A 20,862-nucleotide genomic window follows, 5' to 3' on the forward strand; every position below is an offset into this window, starting at 1 on the left:
TGTTCATCTTCTCAATTTCTTCTACTATTTTTACTTGTTCGTTGCTTAATCGGGACGATCCTAACAAGTGGTATCAGAGCTAGTTTAACTTTCATAGATCAGCCCGTTCAAAGATGTCAGCAACAAGGTTTGAAATTGAGAAGTTCAATGGTGAGACAAATTTCAATCTGTGGCAAGTTCGGATGATGGCAATTCTAGTTCAAAATGGCTTGAAAAAGGTTGTTACAGGGAAAAAGCCTGAGAACCTTAATCAAACAGAATGGGAAGAGCTTGATGAAAAGGCCTTGTCTGCAATCCAGTTGTGCCTCGCGAATACAGTATTGCAGGAGGTATTGATGGAGAAGACCTCATTCGCCTTGTGGAAAAGGTTAGAAACTCTTTATGCGACTAAGTCTCTGGCTAACCGTTTAGTGTTGAAACAACGTCTATTTACGTTTCGCATGAACGAAAGTGAGCTTCTTAAAGATCACATCAGTCAATTCATTACTCTTTTAAATGATTTAAAGAACGTTGAGGTTCATATTGACGATAAAGATCAAGCTATGCTATTATTGTGCTTTTTACCCTCTTCATACAAGTCTTTCAGGGAGACCCTGATTTATGGCAGAGACAAACTCTCGTTCGAAGATGTGAAGGGTTATTTGTTGAGTAGAGACAAACTCGACAATGAGTTTGGTTTGAATAGCAAAGCAGATAGGCAAGCTTCCGTTTTGGTAGCATTAAAGAAACAAGACAAAAGGTGTCGCTATTGTAAAAAGTTAGGTCACTTCAAAGCAGATTGTTATAAACTGCGAAATAAAAGAGCTGCTGAGAGTAACGAGGAAGATGTAGCTGGTGCTAATTTGGTCGATGAAGGCGATGATGATTTCTTGTTAGTGTCAACGAGCGATAATTCCAAGCTTACGTCTGAGTGGATCCTAGATTCAGGATGTTCTTTCCACATGTGTCCCAATAGAGAATGGTTCTCCACATACAGTTCAGTTGAAGGTGGAGTTGTGCACATGGGAAACGATTCATCTAGTAAAATAATCGGTATTGGTACTGTTAAAATTAGCATACACGATGGGACGATTAGGACACTCTCAGATGTCAGGTATGTACTTGATTTACGAAAGAATCTCATCTCCTTGAGTATTTTAGACTTGAAAGGATGCAGAATCAACATCGAGTCGAGCGACATTAAAGTATCTCGTGGAGCTCTCGTTTTGTTAAAAGGTAAAAGAGCCGGCAGTATTTATATTCTGGAAGGTTCTACAGTGACTAGTGAAATCGGACGTCCCTCGTCCGTTACGGAGTCAAAGTCAACTCATTTGAAGCGGAGGCAACTTGGTCATAGGAGGGAAAAATGTATGACCGTTTCGTTGAAGAGAGGTTCTCTTTTGGATGCAAGTTTTGAAAAGTTAGGGCACTGTATTCGTGAAAATCAGACCCGGGTTAGTTTTGATTTGGCAGTGCACAAGTCGAAGGCTAGAAGTCTTCCAGCTTCTAAGCATAGATTCGACTCAGTTAATTCCCTGCATAGTTCAAGATAGGCCCGTGGCGGGTTTTGGCAAAGATGGCATTGAAAAAATTTGTGTCAAGGTGGAGATTGTTAGAATTGTGTGACCCAAATTCTAAGAGATTGCTTGCAAGTCAAGTTAAACAAAAATATATTTTCTTTCTAGAAGATTTAGTATTTATTAGTATAATATATTTAGCATTTATTAGTATAGTTTATTTGACTTACTAATTTAGCCTATAAATAGGCTCTTTTACAATCTTAGAAATTAGAGACACCCATTAGATTAGAACTCATAACACATTCAGAGAATTTTGTGTTTACGTTTTGAGGGTTCTTTGTTTTTCGGGTTTTCGGGGTTTAGTTTTTATCTCCATCTTTTGTACTCTTCATTCTTTTGTCATTATAGTAAAATTATCTTTGCCCGTCGTTTTTTATCCTCTTTTGAGGGGTTTTTCCACGTTAAATTTGTGTGTTCATCTTCTCAATTTCTTCTACTATTTTTACTTGTTCATTACTTAATCGGGACGATTCTAACAACGAGCTTTAAGTATATTCTTCGATAGAAATTTTTTTAGCTAACTGGATATATAGTAAAAGCAGCATTAAGTATTCCTAAAAAGATTTTTTATCTTCGATGAATCATCACCAAACACCATGATCACCTTTAAAGCGGATATTGAAAATTCTCTCATGTGTTCTAAACTTACACTCTACCTGTGCGAATTGCAGAACTCCCCACAGTTAGTGATTGTCTTTTTACCTTGTCCCTCTTTAGTCCCACAAAATAAATAATTTAATTTGTCTTTTTCCTTTTTTTTTTGCTTCTTTTTGCGATAATAATGCATCCACGTAACATCATCACTGCATTGCAAAAAGTCCTTAGCTTTCATACTTGCCAATGCTTCTGTATTTTTCCGAAATTAAATTGTAATGAACCAAAAGAAATCGTCTATCACTACTTTTAGTTAAAATTAAATGAAATACGAAAGGACACAAAAAGTAATTGCCTACATAAATATATTACTTTTGTAGAGGTTATATTTATGATCTATATAGTATAATGTTGGGGTAAACTCGAGTTAAGAAACGAATAAGAATAAATAGAGAAAAATCAGATACAAATATTTACATGAAAAAACTCTTCTTAAGAGACAATTCATGGTTCAGACGACTAGCAAAAATAGAAAAGAATAAACGAATTGAGTTGTGAAATGAGTTCATGGATTTACCAAATTTTTAGGTCTTTATAAATTTAATTTGTCTTTTTCCTTTTTTTGTTTCTTTTTGCAATAATAATGCATCCTTTCTTTTTTTTTCCATAACGTGTGGTGGAGGTACTTCAGTCATCAATCATATTTTTGCTGGAGAAATGTCTTCTTCGTTTCATTAATCATTTAGAGCATAAGCAATTACAACTTCATGAAAAAAAATGGGTATTCTTCCACCCACATAACATCATCACTGTATTGCAAAAATTCCTTAGCTTTCACACTTGCCAATGCTTCTGTTAGTTAAATTTAAATGAAATACGAAAGGACACAAAAAATAATTGCCTACATAAATATATTACTTTTGTAGAGGTTATATTTATGATCTATATAGTATAATGTTAGGGTAAACTCGAGTTAAGCAACGAATAAGAATAAATAGAGAAAAATCACATACAAATATTTACTTGAAAAAATTCATCTTAAGAGGATAAAAAATCACGGGTAAAAAAAACTTCACTAGAATGGCAAATAACTGAAGAGGAGTACAAGATAGAGAAACAAAAAACAAATCCAAACTCAAAAACACAAAGTTCTTCCGAAATTCCCAAAAAACTCTCTCTTAATTATGTTGTTGAATTGATCTCTCTAGTGTTGCTAAAGGCCCTATTTATAGGCTGAAATCCATGTGAAAATATGACTAAAACATCTCTAGAATAATCAAAGTTAAACTAGAAAAAGATAACAAAGTTCAATTAAGAGATACAATTCGGTTTAGTAGATAACACATCGTCACGTCGTGACATGGCATATTGCCTTGTCGAGACGTCATTCTTCGCATCGTTAAGACGTTGTCTCTTTCTCGTCCCGACGTTAACCCTATTTCATCTAAAATGTGAGGTATAGATGAGAGGGCCAAATGAGATTTCCAAACCACAATAATTTAAAATGTTTGATATATTATATATTATACACATTAAAAGATCTTATTGGTCGATTGTGGAGATTATTATATGCCATTGCACGCTTTTCCTCTATAAATGATGTTCTTCTTGATTATTCGTTCCATACATTGTTCTTAAATCAATGGCTGAGCAGTACATGGCTGGAGTTGGAGGTGTTATAGCCTCTCTTTTGGGGTTTGTTTTCTTGTTTTGCAGTTCCCTAATCAGATTTAGGGGACTGAAGAAGCTAAACAGAGCAGCTTCAATGGGGTTTCCAAAGAAAAACAGAGTAAACAAAACTGGAAAGAGTGAGGGTGTTGGCACTGCGGATATTATCATAGTCGGCGCCGGTGTTGCCGGTGCTGCTCTTGCCTATTCTCTTGGAAAGGTCTCATAATTTCTTCTTTTTTCTTTATTTTGTTCTACCATTGTTTAATCATCTTATTTTCCTCGTCTAGCATATAACAATTACTAATTTTTTAGTAAAAGTATCATGTTCCTAGTAAAGTTCCTGTACTAAGATTAGATTACATTTTATTCCTTTTACTCAAAAAATGGGTAAATTAGTTCTTGTAGGATAGATTAAATAGAAAATTGATATTTTCTGTTAAAAAATTTATCCATTTCTACTGTTAAAAATTGACGTGGCTGATGATATAACCAGTCAGTTACACATAGTGTATCATGTGTACCTCATGCTAACGTATAGGGAAAAATTTAAATAGTAGAAATGAATAGAATTTTTAACTGAGAACCAGTTTGCTTTTTAATATAATGAGACTAATTTACTATTTTTTAAGTAGAGGAACAAAATGCAATCTGATTCTTAGTACAATGGCCTTCATGATACTTTAACCAAATTTTTTTGAAAGGAACAATTACTAATTAAGTTCGCATTTTATTATTATTGGTTGAAGTGATATATGGGAAGATAGTATTTCGATAACTTAATTTAAGTTCACGTGAATTTGTGTTGATTTTTTTGTAATAAATTCAAATTTTAATTTGATGGTAAAATGAAATAATCAATGTTGTTTTTGAAATTAGATTTAGAGTACTGGCTTGAGCTGGATTTTATATATTTTATATTTTTAATAATTTATTTGATTTATATAAAATGAACAGATTGAACCGAAAATCAATGATTTAATCAATTTAACTACCGATACGATTTAAAAATAATAACTAAAAATATATATTTGACTCTTTTTAATTGATAACTGTTGCGAAAAGGATCGATTCGAGAACTCCGATATGACTACAAGTAAATTGACCGGAACGAAAAATAAAGTGAACACAAGGATTTACGTGGTTCGGCTTTAATGCCTACGTCCACGGGCAGAGGCGAAAAGAAATTTCACTATAACAAGATGAAGATTACAAGTGTTTTACACTCAAGACACAACCCGAGAACCTCACAACTCTCAACCCCTATAGAAAACCCGAAAGCTAAAATCCTAGCTTTCAAAGAACAAGCTTTGCTCTCTCTTGGTTTGGGATGATGAATATGGCTAATGAACCTCTCTATTTATAAGAGAGTTCAAGGACATAATTGTCCAAAACTTTGGCAAAGATTTGTGGTTGAAAATGGACACCAACAACCATCCACTAATCCACTACCACCAACAACCCACTACCAACAACAACAATCCACTACCAATTTTAAGCCATTTCTTAACAAATCTCCACCTTGGCTTGAAATTTACCAAGCTGAACATCATAGTGAATTCCTCGAACTGGATCACCTCTTCCAAACGCCTCTCTGGCGCTAATCAATCCCGAATACCTATCAAGTCCAAGCAATGCTTGAACTTATATGCAGGGATCACCTTAGTTAACATATCTGCAGGATTCTTCTCGGTAGCAACCTTGCTGATAACAATGTCACCTTGCGTAACATGTTCCCGAACAAAATGATATCTGACATCAATGTGTTTGGTCCGTTCATGAAACATCTGATTTTAGTCAGATGTATGGCACTCTGGCTATCGCAAAATACAACAGTGAAATCCTGTTGTAAACCCAAACTGCTTACTAGACCTTTCATCCACAATGCTTCTTTCACTGCTTCTGCTAACGCCATATATTCCGCCTCAGTCGTAGATAAGGCTACGGTAGACTGTAACACAGCTTTCCAACTAATGGCTCCTCCAGAATAAGTGAAAACATAACCCGTCAGAGATCTTCTTTTGTCCAGATCTCCAGCATAATCAGAGTCCACATAGCCCGTGACACTGCTAGTGCAGTCACTCTGATCATATACCAAGCATAAATCTGCAGAACCTCTCAAGTACCTGAGAATCCATTTCACGGCCTGCCAGTGTTCCTTGCCAGGACAACTCATGTATCTGCTGACCACACTAACTGCATGTGAAATGTCTGGACGAGTGCAAACCATTGCATACATCACGCTTCCAACTGCACTCGAGTATGGAATGTGAGACATTTGCTGCTTTTCTTCATCAGATTGTGGTGACAACTCTGCAGAGAGTTTGAAATGTGGTGCCAACGGAGTACTCACAGTTTTCGCTTTATCCATGCCGAAGCGTTGAAGAACCTTTTCAATGTAGTTCTTCTGCGACACACGAAGCTTGCCCGCCTTGCGATCTCTGTGAATATCCATGCCCAAAATTTTCTTGGCAGCACCCAGATCCTTCATCTCGAACTCACCACTCAACTGCGACTTTAACTTGTTGATTTCCGACATGTTTTTGGAAGCAATTAACATGTCATCAACATACAGCAACAAATAAATGTGCGAACCATCTGAGAGCTTCCGATGATAGACACAAGCATCATAGTCACATCTTGTGTAACCATGCTGAATCATGAAGCTATCAAACCGCTTGTACCACTGCCTTGGGGATTGTTTCAATCCATATAAAGACTTCTTTAATAGACAGACATGGTCTTCTTTACCAGGAACTGTAAAACCCTCTGGTTGACGCATGTAGATTGTTTCCTCGAGCTCACCATGCAAGAACGCCGTTTTTACGTCAAGCTGCTCAAGTTCTAGATCAGACTTGGCCACCATGGCAAGTAATACACGAATGGAAGAATGCTTTACGACTGGGGAGAAAACTTCATTGTAGTCAATCCCCTCTTTCTGAGTGAAGCCTTTAGCAACCAATCGTGCCTTGAATCTAGTTGCTTCAACCCCTAGGATGCCTTCCTTTTTCTTGAAGACCCATTTGCAACCAACTATCTTCTGGTTACTTGGCGGCTTAACCAACTCCCAAGTATGGTTCTTGTGAAGAGATTCTATCTCCTCACTCATAGCAATTGCCCACTGTGCCGACTCATCACACGTGACAGCCTCATTATAACTGGAAGGTTCTATACCAATGGACTCCGCCACACTGAGCGCGAAAGACACCAGATTAGCGTAACGCGGATTTGGTTTGATTTGTCTCTTCGTTCTTCCAGTGGCAATGCTATATGGTTTTTCTTGAGGTGACTCATCTTCATCGGAATCTTGCACCTCAACTTGATCATCCTGGACTGAAGTACCTTCCGTAGGAATTGGAGCGTCCACCTGACACTCCACCTGCTTCTCAACACCGTGATCTCCCATTCTATCTGACTCCTCCTTTTCCCGGGAATTTGTGGTGGATCGAAGCATGGATGACTCATCAAAAGTCACATCTCTGCTGATGATGAACTTGGACGAAACCGGATCAGGACACCACAACCTGTATCCTTTCACCCCTTGGCCGTATCCAAGAAATATGCATTTCTTCGCCCTCGGTTTGAGTTTTCCCTCATTTACATGAGCATACGCAGGGCAGCCAAACACTCTTAAACCAGAGTAATCAGCAGGAGAACCAGACCATACTTCCTCAGGAGTCTTCAGCTCAATAGCTGTTGACGGAGATCTGTTAACCAAATAACAAGCAGTATTAACAGCTTCAGCCCAAAATTCTTCACCGAGCCCAGCATTTGATCGCATGCAACGAGCTCGCTCCAAGAGAGTTCTATTCATGCGTTCTGCAACTCCATTTTGTTGTGGTGTTCGACGAACAGTGCGGTGTCTCACTATTCCTTCATTTTTGCAGAACTCATTGAATTCACCTGAGCAAAACTCCAAGCCATTATCCGTCCGGAATCGCTTGATCTTCTTTCCTGTTTGATTTTCGATCAAAGCTTTAAATTGCTTGAAGTTGATGAGAACCTCATACTTGCTCTTCAGAAAATACACCCAAACCTTTCTCGAGTAATCATCGATAAAGGTAAGCAGATATCTGTAACCACCTTTAGAAATTGTCGGAGAAGGCCCCCAAAGGTCAGAATGGAAGTAATCCACTGTGCCTTTTGTCTTGTGAATCCCAGTGCTGAACTTTACCCGAGTCTGCTTACCGAAGACGCAGTGCTCACAGAAATTCAACTTTCCTGTACACTGCCCAGACAATAATCCTCGTTTGCTTAGCACCGATAAGCCTCTCTCGCTCATATGCCCGAGCCGCATATGCCATAACTTCGTGGTGTCAGAATCTAGATCATCTGATGATGACACTCCCGCAACACCTGTAACCGAGGAACCATCGAGGAAGTAAAGGCCCCGCTCCAAATTACCACGTATCACAGTCAAAGCACCCGAGAATACCTTGAGAACTCCACCTTCAGCAGAGTACCGAAAGCCTTTCTTGTCCAACGTACTCAAAGAGATCAAATTTTTCTTCATTTCTGGAATGTGCCGAACATCAGTTAGAGTTCTAACAATACCGTCAAACATCTTTATACGAACTGTGCCAATCCCCATGACTTGACATGCGTGGTCATTTCCCATTAGTACTGAACCAGAATGCTTCTCGTATGTTGAGAATGCATCTTTCGAAGTACTTATATGAAATGTAGCTCCCGTATCAAGAATCCATCTCCCACCAGCGTAAGAGTCGGATACTGCAAGAACGATCTCGGCATCACTTGAAGAATCTGCATCAGCTACATTCGCACGATCATTTTGTTGCTCCTGTGATTCTGATTTCTCCTTCCTTTTCGGACAATCTACCTTCATGTGCCCGTACTTCTTACAGTAGTAGCACTGTATTCTCTTCTTGGACTGCGATCTAGGATGGCTTTTACTTGAACTTCCACCCTTTGCCTTGGATCTTCCTCGAGCAACCAAGCCTTCGCCTTCATTGTTTTCGACCACCTTACCAGTGATTTTCTTCCTCAACTCACTGGAACTTAAGGCATTTTTCACCTCCTCTAGAGTCAGGTCATCACGACCGTACATCATTGTATCAACAAAATTCTCATACGAGGGAGGCAAAGAACACAAAACAATTATTGCTTGGTCCTCATCATCGATTTTGTTATCGATATTATTCAAATCCATGATAATGGAATTGAATTTATCCAGGTGCTGGGAAACAGGTGTACCTTCCTCCATCTTCAGGGCATAGAGTCTTTGCTTGAGGTAGAGCCGGTTCGTCAATGACTTCGTCATGTACTTGCTCTCTAACCGGAGCCACAAACCGGACGCGGTTTTCTCATCCGCTACTTCTCGTAGCACTTCATCTCCTAGACATAGCAGAATAGCACTATGTGCTCTTTCTAGCATGTCATCCTTTTGCTCTTCCGAAAGCGTGCTTGGTAATTTATCTTTACCAGACAATGCTTTTAGCAATCCTTGTTGAACCAGCACTGCCCGCATCTTGATGCGCCATAAACTGAAACTATTTTTCCCGGTAAATTTCTCGACATCATACTTAGTCGATGAAACACTTGTAGCCATAATTTGGAACCTTTGAATGAATGATAATATTTTCTTCCTGATGTGAAAGATCAGACAAAGCTGCAGTCACAGGGCAATTCAGAAAATATTATCACTCCTTCAACTACGCTCTGGTACCAATTTGTTGCGAAAAGGATCGATTCGAGAACTCCGATATGACTACAAGTAAATTGACCGGAACGAAAAATAAAGTGAACACAAGGATTTACGTGGTTCGGCTTTAATGCCTACGTCCACGGGCAGAGGCGAAAAGAAATTTCACTATAACAAGATGAAGATTACAAGTGTTTTACACTCAAGACACAACCCGAGAACCTCACAACTCTCAACCCCTATAGAAAACCCGAAAGCTAAAATCCTAGCTTTCAAAGAACAAGCTTTGCTCTCTCTTGGTTTGGGATGATGAATATGGCTAATGAACCTCTCTATTTATAAGAGAGTTCAAGGACATAATTGTCCAAAACTTTGGCAAAGATTTGTGGTTGAAAATGGACACCAACAACCATCCACTAATCCACTACCACCAACAACCCACTACCAACAACAACAATCCACTACCAATTTTAAGCCATTTCTTAACAATAACTGTGTAATATCAAGTAGTAGTTAAAAAATATATAAAATCTATTTTGACAGTCCAATTTAATTTTATTTAATATAAATGCATATAAATATCTAAATTACTGTCATGTATACTGCCAGTGAAATTAAAAAAAATTCATAAGCAAGTTAAAAAAGATTTTGTATGTCCTTTATTTAAATATATGCTCAAAGTAGTTATAGTGTAGAAACAAGCTTGTACAAAGGCGGGGAAAAATCACGATAAGAAATAATATTTGAGTAAAAAACATACATGGTATACACACATGATGGAATTAGAGATTTACATGTCACAATTGCGCATGATAAAACTCAAACTTGAGTGCTTAAGAACCCAAAGTCTTTGCATTAAGCAACAATGCCAAGATTTCATTGGCTTTCAAATTTGGATTTCAATATGATACCATATGTAACAATTCTTAACAACTTACATGTTACAGGATGGACGTCGAGTACGAGTGATAGAAAGGGACTTAAATGCGCCTAATAGAATGGCTGGTGAAAGTCTAATACCAGGGGGCTACTTAAAGTTAATTGAATTAGGCCTTGAGGGTAAACAAGAAAAATCATAGATTTAAATAGTAGATGTAACATAATGTTATAATGTTATTTCTTTATAAAATTACTTATTTTACTTTTAAGTGTTGGTTCTATAGATTGTGTAGATGAGATTGATGCGCAACGACTTTTGGGTTATACTCTATACAAGGATGGAAAGGAGGCTCAAGTATCTTTTCCTTTAGAAAAGTTCCAATCTCATGTTGCAGGAAGAACATTTCATAATGGTCGTTTTGTTCAAAGGTTGCGGAAAAAAGTTGCATCTCTTCACAAGTACTTTCTCTCTCCCTCCTCTCAATCATTCTTCAATTTCAACATAAGACACCAGAACATTTTATCTTAAAGGATTAAGTGATTTGTAGTTTGTTTTAATTCATTGCTTCTGTTTAGACCTGTCAATTGAGCTAGTCAAGTCGATTTTGGGTCAAGTCAACCTAGATCGAGTCATTCGAGTTTTACAATTTTTTGCTTAAATTTGGTTTTAGTGAGCTTAGATTCAAGTCATTTCAGGTTTGGGTTAAATTCGGGTTTGGACCGTTTCAAGTTTGGATTTGAGTCCTTTCGGGTTTAGGTCAATAGGGTTTGAAGCTCAAGTTTTTAGGGTCAGCTCATGATAGGTTCATGTCATTTTAGGTTACAGTCACCTCGATTTTTTATCTTTTCAAGTTGCTTGTTTGGATCATTTTGGGTTTGAGTGGCCAATTTATGTTAGAGTAAAACGAGGTTCAGTTTAGAGGGATTCATGTTGTTGACCATTTATAGTCAAATCAAGGCAAGTTTAGGTTTGAATTGATCAAGTTATATTTTAGGCTTAAGTTAACATTGACAAGTTCACTTCTATTTGTATTTACTTGTTACAACAATTTATTATAAAGAGTACATTTGAAATTATACTTTTTCTTTAGAAGATCCAATTTGATGTTTTGATGTTATGATAATGTAGCATAAGTTTAGAACAAGGGACAGTAACATCTCTGATCGAAGAAAATGGTATTGTTAAAGGAGTGCAGTACAAAAATGAGAGTGGTCAAGTGTTGACAGCTTATGCTTCTCTCACAATTGTATGCGATGGTTGTTTCTCAAATTTGAGACGCTCTCTTTGCTATCCTAAGGTGAAAATGCTTGGGAATTCTTGTTAAATTTGTTCAATTATGGTTTATGTCTCTTTATTATGCTAAAATTTTATATTTAATCATTCTACTTTATTTTTTATTTAATTTAAATCCATTTATTTTTATAATGTTATTGTATGTCCAAATTAATAATATTATTAGTTGCTTTTTATTACAAATGGTACCTACTAATAACATTTAGAGATCATTTTTTTTTTCCAAATTAAAGCAAAGAGATTAAATTCTAATTTTAGGATAATAGAGGGGCTAAATCCTAAATTCTATGCTTTGAGAAAATATATAAAGGTCTTTATTATTTTTGCAGGTTGATATACCCTCTTATTTTGTTGGTTTTATACTGACGAACTGTAACCTTCCAACTAAAAATTATGGAGCTATTATATTAGCACACCCTTCGCCAATCGTATTCTCTCCCATTAGCAGCACTGAAATTCGTTGCATGGTGAATGTTCCTAGTGAAAAGGTACCTTCAGTTTCCAATGGTGAAATGGCATGTTACTTGAAAACTCAGGTGGCTCCCAAGGTATATTTAGATCTTTCTTTTCTTCATTCATTAGGGGAATTTGGCTTAATTTATGGACGAACTGTATGGCTTATAATACATTTCAGGTTCTTCCTGAATTGTACGATTCCTTTATATCAGCAATAGAGAAGAAGGGTAACATAAGAATAGCGCCGAATAAAATTATGGCTGCTGCTCCACACCTGACTCCTGGTGCGCTTTTGATTGGAGATGCACTCAACATGCGGCACGCTATAACCGGAGGGGGAATGACTGTTGCTCTGTCTGATGTTGTAATACTTAGGGATCTTCTAAGACCCTTGCATGATCTATCCGATGCATCCACCATTTCTAAATATCTCGAATCTTTTTACACCCTGAGGAAGGTATTGTAGCTTCATGTTTTATATGCATTTTGAAAGTGAATGGCAATGATGAAAACGGTATAATTTTGCCCTTTAACTACATGCAGCCAATGTCATCTACAATAAATATACTGGCTAATGTCCTACAGAAGGTATTCAGTGCCTCGTCCAATCCTGCAATGGAGAATCTGCAGCACACCTTTTTGGGGTATTTGAGACTTGGAGGGATGTTTTCATATGGAGCATCCGCTATGCTCTGTGGTTTATGCCCTTCTCCATTAAGCTTAGCATTTCATTTCTTTTCCATTGCAATATATGGCGTTGGCCGATTGTTACTTCCATTTCCTTCTCCCAAACGCTTGTGGGATGGGGCTAAATTGCTTTGGGTCAGTATCATTACCAAACATTTATATATTAACATGATCTAAATATATAAGATCTTAAATATGATTATGATATAGATTCATATTAATACAAATATTTTCTTGTTTTTCAGGTGGCATCAAGTATTCTTCTCCCCTACATATACTCTGAAGGAATCAGACAAATGTTTTTCCCTCTAACTGTGCCAGCATATTATAGAACTCCCCCTAAAAAAGATCCCAAAAGAAACTTCATGCATTAATTAGCAGTGTTTGTTGGAACAATTCTATGTTCTTAACAAAATCTCACATCTGTTACTAGCATTCTTAAGTAGGATGGTTAGTCTTTTGTATGTGTGATGTTTAAAATGGTAAATAAATGAGCTGGCTTTTGCATGACTGAAACTCTAGCGCTTTGTTGGCGCAGTCCATGTTGAAGGTGAATTTGTAGCACTTTTATAAGAGATTTATTTTCAATAAATTTATATTGCCTAGCAAACAAAAATGAGTTAGCTTTCTAAAGTCTTTTTTTATCTTTCTACATTGAAAAAGTTTCATAATTAAATATTTATTGAAAAATATGAAACTGGTAATTTATTTGGTAACAAAGGAAGTGTTCACCCTCCTGCCTACCAAATTTGTGAAAAATAGTTTCTATATTTAATGAATTTAACCTTTATTAGGGCTATTCTGATTATAAAGGAATATTATTTTGATAATTGGATTGAGTCAAAATTTACCAAGATAATTCAGAGTATTGTATCTTCAAAGTATAAAGGTGAGGAAAATTATTTTGGGTCTTTTCGAATTTCTTATTTGAGTTATTTTTAGATTGATCAGGTTAAATGAGATTAAAGTGAAAGGGGTTCATGTCGTTGACTTTTTATAGTCAAATCAAGGTGAGTTAGGTTCAAATTGATAAGTTAGATTTTAAGTATAGGGACTAAAGTTGATCAAATTAAAGTGTAGAAGCTAAATTCATAACTTTTAGAAAGTGCAGGGACTAATAGCTGAATTCAACCATAATAATAAATAGGGAGAAAAAGCTATGAGCACCCGTCTGTTTTTCTTGAGGTATAACATTTGAAGACATTGATGCTTTTCACTGGAACCGAAACACTCTGGCTTCTGCACCCATTAAACACAAATTCAAAAAAGTAAAATATAAGGACTTGTTGAATTGAAATGATAAAAGAAAGAGAATTGGGTTTTTTTTTTTTCTCAGCAACCAAACGAGCTAAGAAATCTGAAAGGAAAGTGAAAAAGATATAACCTTGAATTGGAACTAGTGTTTGGCTTTTGAGACAAAGCAGTCAAATGAATTGGTTCTTCTTTTTTTTTTTTTTCTCAGCAACCAAACAAGCTAAGAAATCTGAAAAGAAAGTGAAAAAGATATAACCTTGAATTGAAACTAGTGTTTGGCTTTTGAGTCAAAGCAGTCAAATGAAATTACTCAAATTCACCCTGGGGCACGTCATATAACACCCATTACTCTGTTTTTTACCTTCAACCTAGATCTCGCATGTGTTTTTCCCTTGGGGTTAGCCGCTTTGCTCATTTAAGTAGTGTTTAATTGTTAACAAAGACCTCCATGGCAGCAACAAAGAAGCTTTCATCTCTTTTCCCTTTGTTGTCTCTCATTTGCTTCATCTCTTTCTTTCTTCTTCTCTCTATTTCCAGAAAAGCCTCCATTTCCTCCTCCACAACTCATCCCCAATTCCTCCGTTTTAAACCCATCGACGCCAATCTCACCACCCGATCAGACCCATCTGCAACCGGCGATTCTTCATGCGATTACTCCGATGGGTCATGGGTTTACGACCCAAATGCGGGATTTGATCGATACGACAGTAGCTGCAAGGAGATATTCAAAGGATGGAATTGCATTTTGAACAACAAATCCAACGGTAGAGACATTATTAAGTGGCGATGGAAGCCTCGTAACTGTGATCTCCCACCGTTCGATCCCCTCCAGTTTCTTCACACTTACAGAGATACCAACATTGGTACTTCCCCATCTCTGTCTCAAAGTTAGTTATTTTAAAGCAAATTAGGCCTTAATCAATATTCAACAGTGCAGGGTTTATTGGTGATTCCTTAAACAGAAACATGTTTGTATCTTTGTTTTGTACTTTGAAACGTGTGTCCAATGATGTGAAGAAATGGCGTCCTGCTGGAGCTGATCGTGGCTTTACTTTCCTTCACTATAATCTCACCATTGCTTATCATAGAACTAATCTTTTGGCACGCTATGGTAGGTAAGCTGCTTTGAATCATTTAGATAAATTCCAATTTAGTTTCTTTTTGTTTGTATTTCGTGGTAGGAACTGTATTGTTCTTGATTGTGTTTAATGCAGATGGTCAGCTAATGGAAATGGTGATAAGTTAGAAGCTCTTGGATATAAAGAAGGTTATAGAGTTGATGTTGATGTTCCAGAAAGCACATGGGAAAAGGCTCCAAGCTTCCATGATATACTAATCTTTAACACAGGACACTGGTTAGCCTTTTTCCCACTTCCATTAAAATGTTGTAGATCTTTCGGTGCCAATAATGTTATGGTACTATACCTTTTAGCACTATTTTGTTGTTTTTAGCATTTGGATCCGGTTTTCATGGTAGATGAAAATGACCATAAGTGGATTTTAATGACATGAAAACAAACTGTCAAAGTTGGACGCATTTTCAAATTATGTGCAAATATCAAACTTTTTGGCTTAAGCTGTGTAACTTGTGGTTGTGTTATAATATTATGTTGGTTGCTTCTTTTGTTGCCAATAGTATGGTAGAATTCCTTTATGTTCTTATTTGTTGTTCCTAAGTTGTTTTCTATCCTTTTTTCATGTTGAACGAAAATGACCAAAAGATGATTTTAATGGTGCTTTTTGAGTTATATGCAATCATCAAAGCTTTTTGACTGAAGCTATGTAAGTTGAGGTTGTTTTATAATATTATGTTGATTGCTTGTTGAGGTATTTTGGTGCCAATAGTATGGTAGCATACTTTTATGTTATTGTTTGTTGTCCTAAATTGTTTTTTAGCATTTCAATCCCATTTTCATGTTGAATGAGAACAACCAAAAGTTGATTTCAATGTGGTTTTTGAGTTATATGCAATCATCAAAGCTTTTTGGCTCAAGCTGTGGGATTTGTGGTTGTTTGTTGAGAAATTCTTGGTGGCAATTTATATGGTAGCACACCTTTATGTTCTTGTTTGTTGTTCCCAAGTTGGTTTTTAGCATTTCAGTCCTATTTTCATGTAAAATGAAAATAACCAAAAGTGCATCTCAACGACATGACAAATTGCCATGGTTGGATGTGGTTTTCAAGTTATATGCAATCAGCTTGTTTGGCTCAAGCTGTGTAACTTGAGGTTGTCTTATAATATTATGTCGGTTGTTTGTTGAGATCCTTTGGTGCCAATAGCATGGTAGCATGCATGCCTTTATGTTCTTGTTTGTTGTTCCTAAGTTGTTTTTTACAATTTTGATCCTATTTCATGTTCAATGAAAACGACCAAAAGTTTGTTTTAATGTGGTTTTTCAGTTATAAGCAATCATCAAAGCTTTTTGGCTCAAGCTGTGTAACTTGTGGTTGTTTTATAATATTATGTTGATTGCTAGTTGAGGTCTTTTGGTGGCAATAGTATGTTTTTTAGCATTTCGATCCTATTTTATGTTGAATGAAAACGACCAGAAGTGTTGGATGTGTTTTTCGAGTTATATGCCCTTATCAAATCTTTTTGGCTCAAGCTGTGTAATTTCTGGTTGTTTTGTAATATTATGTTGGTTGTTTGTTGAGATCTTTTGGTGCCAATAGCCTGGTAGCATGCATGCCTCTATGTTCTTATTTTTTGTTCCTAAGTTGTTTTCTAGCATTTCGATCCTATTTCCATGTTGAATGAAATGACCAAAAGTGGATTTTAATGACATGACAAATTGCCGTTGTTGGATGTGGTTTACGAGCTATATGCAACCATCAAAGCTTTTTGTCTCAAGCTATCTAACTTGTGTTATATATTTAAGTTGGTCCCTGGCCACAATTTCTTGTTATTCTAGTTCATATATTTCCATTGTTGTAATCATAGATTTCCTGACATAGATTAACCATTTTGATTGTTCTTTAATAGGTGGTGGGCTCCTTCGAAATTTGACCCAGTTAAGTCACCCTTGCTTTTCTTTGAAAAGGGTCTACCTGTAATCCCTCCCATACCTCCTGATCTTGGCTTGGATAAGGTTTTAAATCACGTGGTATGTTATTGCAAATGGTGTTTGCTACTATTGTTTTTACAACGCTCAGCTTACCTTCTTAGTTCTTACTGATCATCAATTGGCAGATACGGTTTGTGGAGAAAACCATGCGACCGGATGCAATTAAATTGTTTCGCACGCAATCACCAAGGCATTTTGAAGGTGGTGATTGGGACCAAGGTGGTTCTTGTCAGCGGTTACAGCCTTTGTTACCCGAACAAGTTAGTATCTTTCATTTGGCCAAAAAATTGTTCATCTGTTGGTTTGTGTCCACTCCGGACCAAGGCTGAATTGATTATATCCGTTTTCAGGTGGAAAATCTCTTCTCGTTGAAAAACAACGGGACAAATGTGGAGACAAGGCTTGTGAATCAGCACATATACAACGCCCTCAAGGGGTCTAACGTCCACATCTTAGATATTACCCGCATGAGTGAGTTCAGAGCTGATGCTCACCCTTCCACAGCCGGAGGAAAGAAACACGATGACTGCATGCATTGGTGCTTGCCGGGAGTTACAGATACATGGAACGACCTGTTTGTAACACATTTAAACAGTCTTAAAATTTGAAACTGATTGTATTATTACTAAACATATTTTTGTTCGGTACATTTTGGGTTAGGATCGGTTTGGAATTCAAGTCATTTGAGTCATCTCGGATTCAGGTTTGAGTCATTAGGACTGTACAAATGCCAAAGAACTGATGTTTATCTACCAAATAGTCCCAATCCCAAAAACATGTGTAACCAACTCATCTGGTTCGTTGTTATTACAAAAAACAACCTAAAACGACAGCACCCCCAACCAAATCCATATTAGACGACAAAGTTTAGGGTTGGCTGCCTCAGCTCTTTCCTTGGCTTTTTGATAGAAAAGCCGACAAGCATCCATGATTAGAATCCGTAGCCGTAGCCAATGCCACAAAAGCTGCTGCATCCTCCCCGCATGTCACGTGGTGCAACCCTACTTATTTCCACTTCCGGTTTGGGCTGTTGCTGGTTTTTTGTGATTGAATAAAAGGGATTGTTGGCATTTGGTGAGGGAAGTGTCTTGAGCTTGATCTTACAATAACATGGACAAGTAGAAGAAAGTGAGGACCTTGAAATTTCAGGGCCGAATGGACCCATTGTTTTTTCTTTTTATTTTTCCTAGTTTTGGTGGGAGAGTTTAGCTTCCAATATCAACTTGTGAGTTACTAACTGTCCAGGTTACTGTCTAAGTTCATCCAAAATTTGGAAGAGTTTGAACAAAAATATTAAATTTGGAAAATGGACTTGGGCAAAGACAATAATGGGTTGGGCAAAGGGAGTTGATTGTTAAGCCATCATCATATTGAATACAACCAACGAGTAATACAATGAAGACGACAAGTTGTTTCTATGCTACACCTTTGTCGTTTACAGACCACTTTCGTCTCTTTCTCCTTTCAGATTCGGTTTTTGTAACAATCTTCATGTGAGGATTCATAATTTTTTTTGCTCTAAGACCATGTCATAGAGCTCTCAACACACCACACGTATTGCTTGATATATTTAATTGTTACAATGTCAATGTGCCTTGGAATCGTGGGTTGTCGACCAACCCCGCAACTCATCTGGTTTATAACTCTGACCACACAAAGTATCGGTTCGAGCCGAAACTCATCTCTTAATCTAGTGGTATTGGATGAATTTTTCATAGGTTTGAATCATAATTGTGATGTGTAATTTAGAAACTCGAGTTAAAAGTGTGTAAATTAATTGTAAAATTACCTAAAATAATAATAATTTTATCATGATTCATAATTTATAAAAAAAACATAAAATAAAAATTGAAAACCAAGATGATAGTAATCTAATTGTTTAAGTTTACTAAGTAAGCAAATAATATTTTCATGTGCCGATTGAGTCTTAGTTTGATTGGTATGGACATTATGTAGGGGGACGTAGCTGCACTAAAACACATTATTCTCCTATTTATGAGTTGGGGAAGGGCCATGGGTAGTTCTAAATATTGTGTCAAAAAAAATAGATACGATCCGAACCTCTAATGTGCTTGTTCAAAACAAATATTTTCACGGATAAGCGTGATTTAGATAATAAAAACTTTAAAATGTTTCCAAATAAAATAATTTTATTATTATATTTGAAAAAGGAAAATACATCATTAAAAATAAGGACTGATTTTTTGTATCAACATATTGACATTAAATCTTTTGTGCATCTAAAGATTTCTTAAGAAATATAAGAAAAAAACAATACAAATCATATAAAATTTCTCTTATTCAATGCAAAATCACTTTTAAGATTCTCTGAAATATATTATTGAGCAATATTAATACCGAAATTATCAACTTTATGATAAAAATATGAATAAATAAATAAAATTATACAAAATTACGGGTGGGTTTAGATGGACGGTTGGGTGCGTGCATTAGGTGCTGTACATTTAGTTTACTTTTTGACCCATACTATAATATCTAATCTTACAACCACCGTTATTTTTACACTAATCGCAGGTAAACCCACCACCCGTCTAAACCTACCCTATACAAACAAAGATGTAAAGCTACAAAATAATGCAGTTAAAGGTATAAAAAAAAACTAGCTTCATTTATATATGATCATATATAGATCTATATTGTTCATAAAATAATTAAAAACTAAGCAGATTAAGTTTATAACGTAAAATAATAGCCACAGACATACCTTCAATGATGAATAGAGAATATTTAATAATCCAAGTCATGACCATGACCAAAATTAAAACCTTCAACACCTAGATTGAAATCCCCGTACCCGCCGGTGTCTCCGACGGTAAAGCCACTGTTTTGGACGGCGAAACCGTTGCCCAAACCATCAGGATTAGCCACCGTCATGGCATTCGACATGGCAAAAACATCTCCCATCAATGTACTAGCCCTATTAGCCACATTATTCCTTAACTCCTCCAAGGCTTTAGCATATGCTTCAAGTTCCTCAATTCCCATATTATTATCAATAGGGTCATCCCACCAAAACAGTCCCTTCATTTTTCTCTCTTCCTTTTCCTTTTGGATCTCCTTGCTTCTCTTTTTTTCTTCCTCAAGTTTCTCCAATGTCTCTCGGCTCTCCTCGTTGAACTCTTCGAGACATGGAGCAATGTCGTCACCAGACATCATAAAACCATCAGCATGGTTAGGGTTTTTGCTAAGGTAACGCTCCAATATCATGTCGATATCGGGGTGACCAAAGCAAAACGGCTTTCCTTTGGGAGAGAACACGATGATGCCGATGTTGCAACCGCATAAAATGCAAAGCTCGCTCGCTTTCTTGAACAAACCATTGCGGCGCTTGGAGAAAGTCACTTGGCGGCTGCTTTCGTTTTCGAGTTTCTTTATCTGAATCTTTTGGCGACCCCTCGTTGCCTTAGTGGTGGTGTTGCTGCTTCTGGTTTGATTTAGAGATGCCATTGTTATATCCTACGTATGTCTTAGAAAAAAAATGGTATTCTTCTGAAAGGAAGAAAATGTATAAGATTATATCCAAATTAAAGCAATTATATATATGGTAAGTTGAATTTTTAGGAGAATCGGTCCAAATTTTCAACTTAGTATTAAATAATATCCTAAAATTATTATCTCAATATTCTCTTTTCAAACTATATAAGTAGGGTTAATAATATCAATTAGTATAATGATCATATTTTGTTCACTTTTTCTTCTTTAAATGTTACTCAAAAATATCAA

General features: G+C 36.5%; 3 protein-coding genes and 1 long non-coding RNA gene across 4 annotated transcripts; 2 read left to right on the forward strand and 2 right to left on the reverse strand.

The window, feature by feature from the left end:
* The first annotated feature begins 3,616 nt into the window (after positions 1–3,616).
* Positions 3,617–13,309, forward strand: LOC107898505 (squalene monooxygenase SE1). The gene is made up of 8 exons (XM_016823969.2): positions 3,617–4,041; positions 10,431–10,542; positions 10,647–10,821; positions 11,492–11,660; positions 11,986–12,204; positions 12,291–12,569; positions 12,656–12,934; positions 13,045–13,309. The coding sequence occupies exons 1-8, from the start codon at positions 3,796–3,798 to the stop codon at positions 13,171–13,173; spliced, it is 1,608 nt and encodes a 535-aa protein (XP_016679458.2). The 5' UTR covers positions 3,617–3,795; the 3' UTR covers positions 13,174–13,309.
* A 556-nt stretch (positions 13,310–13,865) lies between these two features.
* On the reverse strand, positions 13,866–14,398 carry LOC121215985 (uncharacterized). Its single transcript, XR_005911953.1, has 2 exons — positions 14,310–14,398; positions 13,866–14,183 (listed from the first exon to the last, which is right to left on the reverse strand). It is a non-coding gene; the product is annotated as an uncharacterized lncRNA (long non-coding RNA).
* LOC107898504 (protein trichome birefringence-like 13) lies at positions 14,182–17,809 on the forward strand. The gene is made up of 6 exons (XM_041091019.1): positions 14,182–14,916; positions 14,991–15,168; positions 15,268–15,408; positions 17,037–17,157; positions 17,244–17,378; positions 17,469–17,809. The coding sequence occupies exons 1-6, from the start codon at positions 14,502–14,504 to the stop codon at positions 17,724–17,726; spliced, it is 1,248 nt and encodes a 415-aa protein (XP_040946953.1). The 5' UTR covers positions 14,182–14,501; the 3' UTR covers positions 17,727–17,809.
* A 1,919-nt stretch (positions 17,810–19,728) lies between these two features.
* Positions 19,729–20,690, reverse strand: LOC107898000 (agamous-like MADS-box protein AGL61). The gene has a single exon (XM_016823560.2). The coding sequence runs from the start codon at positions 20,584–20,586 to the stop codon at positions 19,867–19,869; it is 720 nt and encodes a 239-aa protein (XP_016679049.1). The 5' UTR covers positions 20,587–20,690; the 3' UTR covers positions 19,729–19,866.
* Between the last annotated feature and the right edge of the window lie 172 nt (positions 20,691–20,862).

Source organism: Gossypium hirsutum, chromosome D04 (assembly GCF_007990345.1).
Source record: "Gossypium hirsutum isolate 1008001.06 chromosome D04, Gossypium_hirsutum_v2.1, whole genome shotgun sequence".
NCBI lineage: Eukaryota > Viridiplantae > Streptophyta > Magnoliopsida > Malvales > Malvaceae > Gossypium > Gossypium hirsutum.

Excerpts from the sequence above, each read along its gene's own strand:
- LOC107898504 (XM_041091019.1), top strand. The coding sequence starts at position 14,502 with ATGGCAGCAACAAAGAAGCTTTCATCTCTTTTCCCTTTGTTGTCTCTC. Across the intron at positions 14,917-14,990 it reads TTACAGAGATACCAACATTG|GGTTTATTGGTGATTCCTTA; the intron begins GTACTTCCCCAT and ends TCAACAGTGCAG. Across the intron at positions 15,409-17,036 it reads ATCTTTAACACAGGACACTG|GTGGTGGGCTCCTTCGAAAT; the intron begins GTTAGCCTTTTT and ends GTTCTTTAATAG.
- LOC107898505 (XM_016823969.2), top strand. The coding sequence starts at position 3,796 with ATGGCTGAGCAGTACATGGCTGGAGTTGGAGGTGTTATAGCCTCTCTT. Across the intron at positions 11,661-11,985 it reads GCTCTCTTTGCTATCCTAAG|GTTGATATACCCTCTTATTT; the intron begins GTGAAAATGCTT and ends TTATTTTTGCAG. Across the intron at positions 12,935-13,044 it reads ATGGGGCTAAATTGCTTTGG|GTGGCATCAAGTATTCTTCT; the intron begins GTCAGTATCATT and ends CTTGTTTTTCAG.
- LOC107898000 (XM_016823560.2), bottom strand. The coding sequence starts at position 20,586 with ATGGCATCTCTAAATCAAACCAGAAGCAGCAACACCACCACTAAGGCA.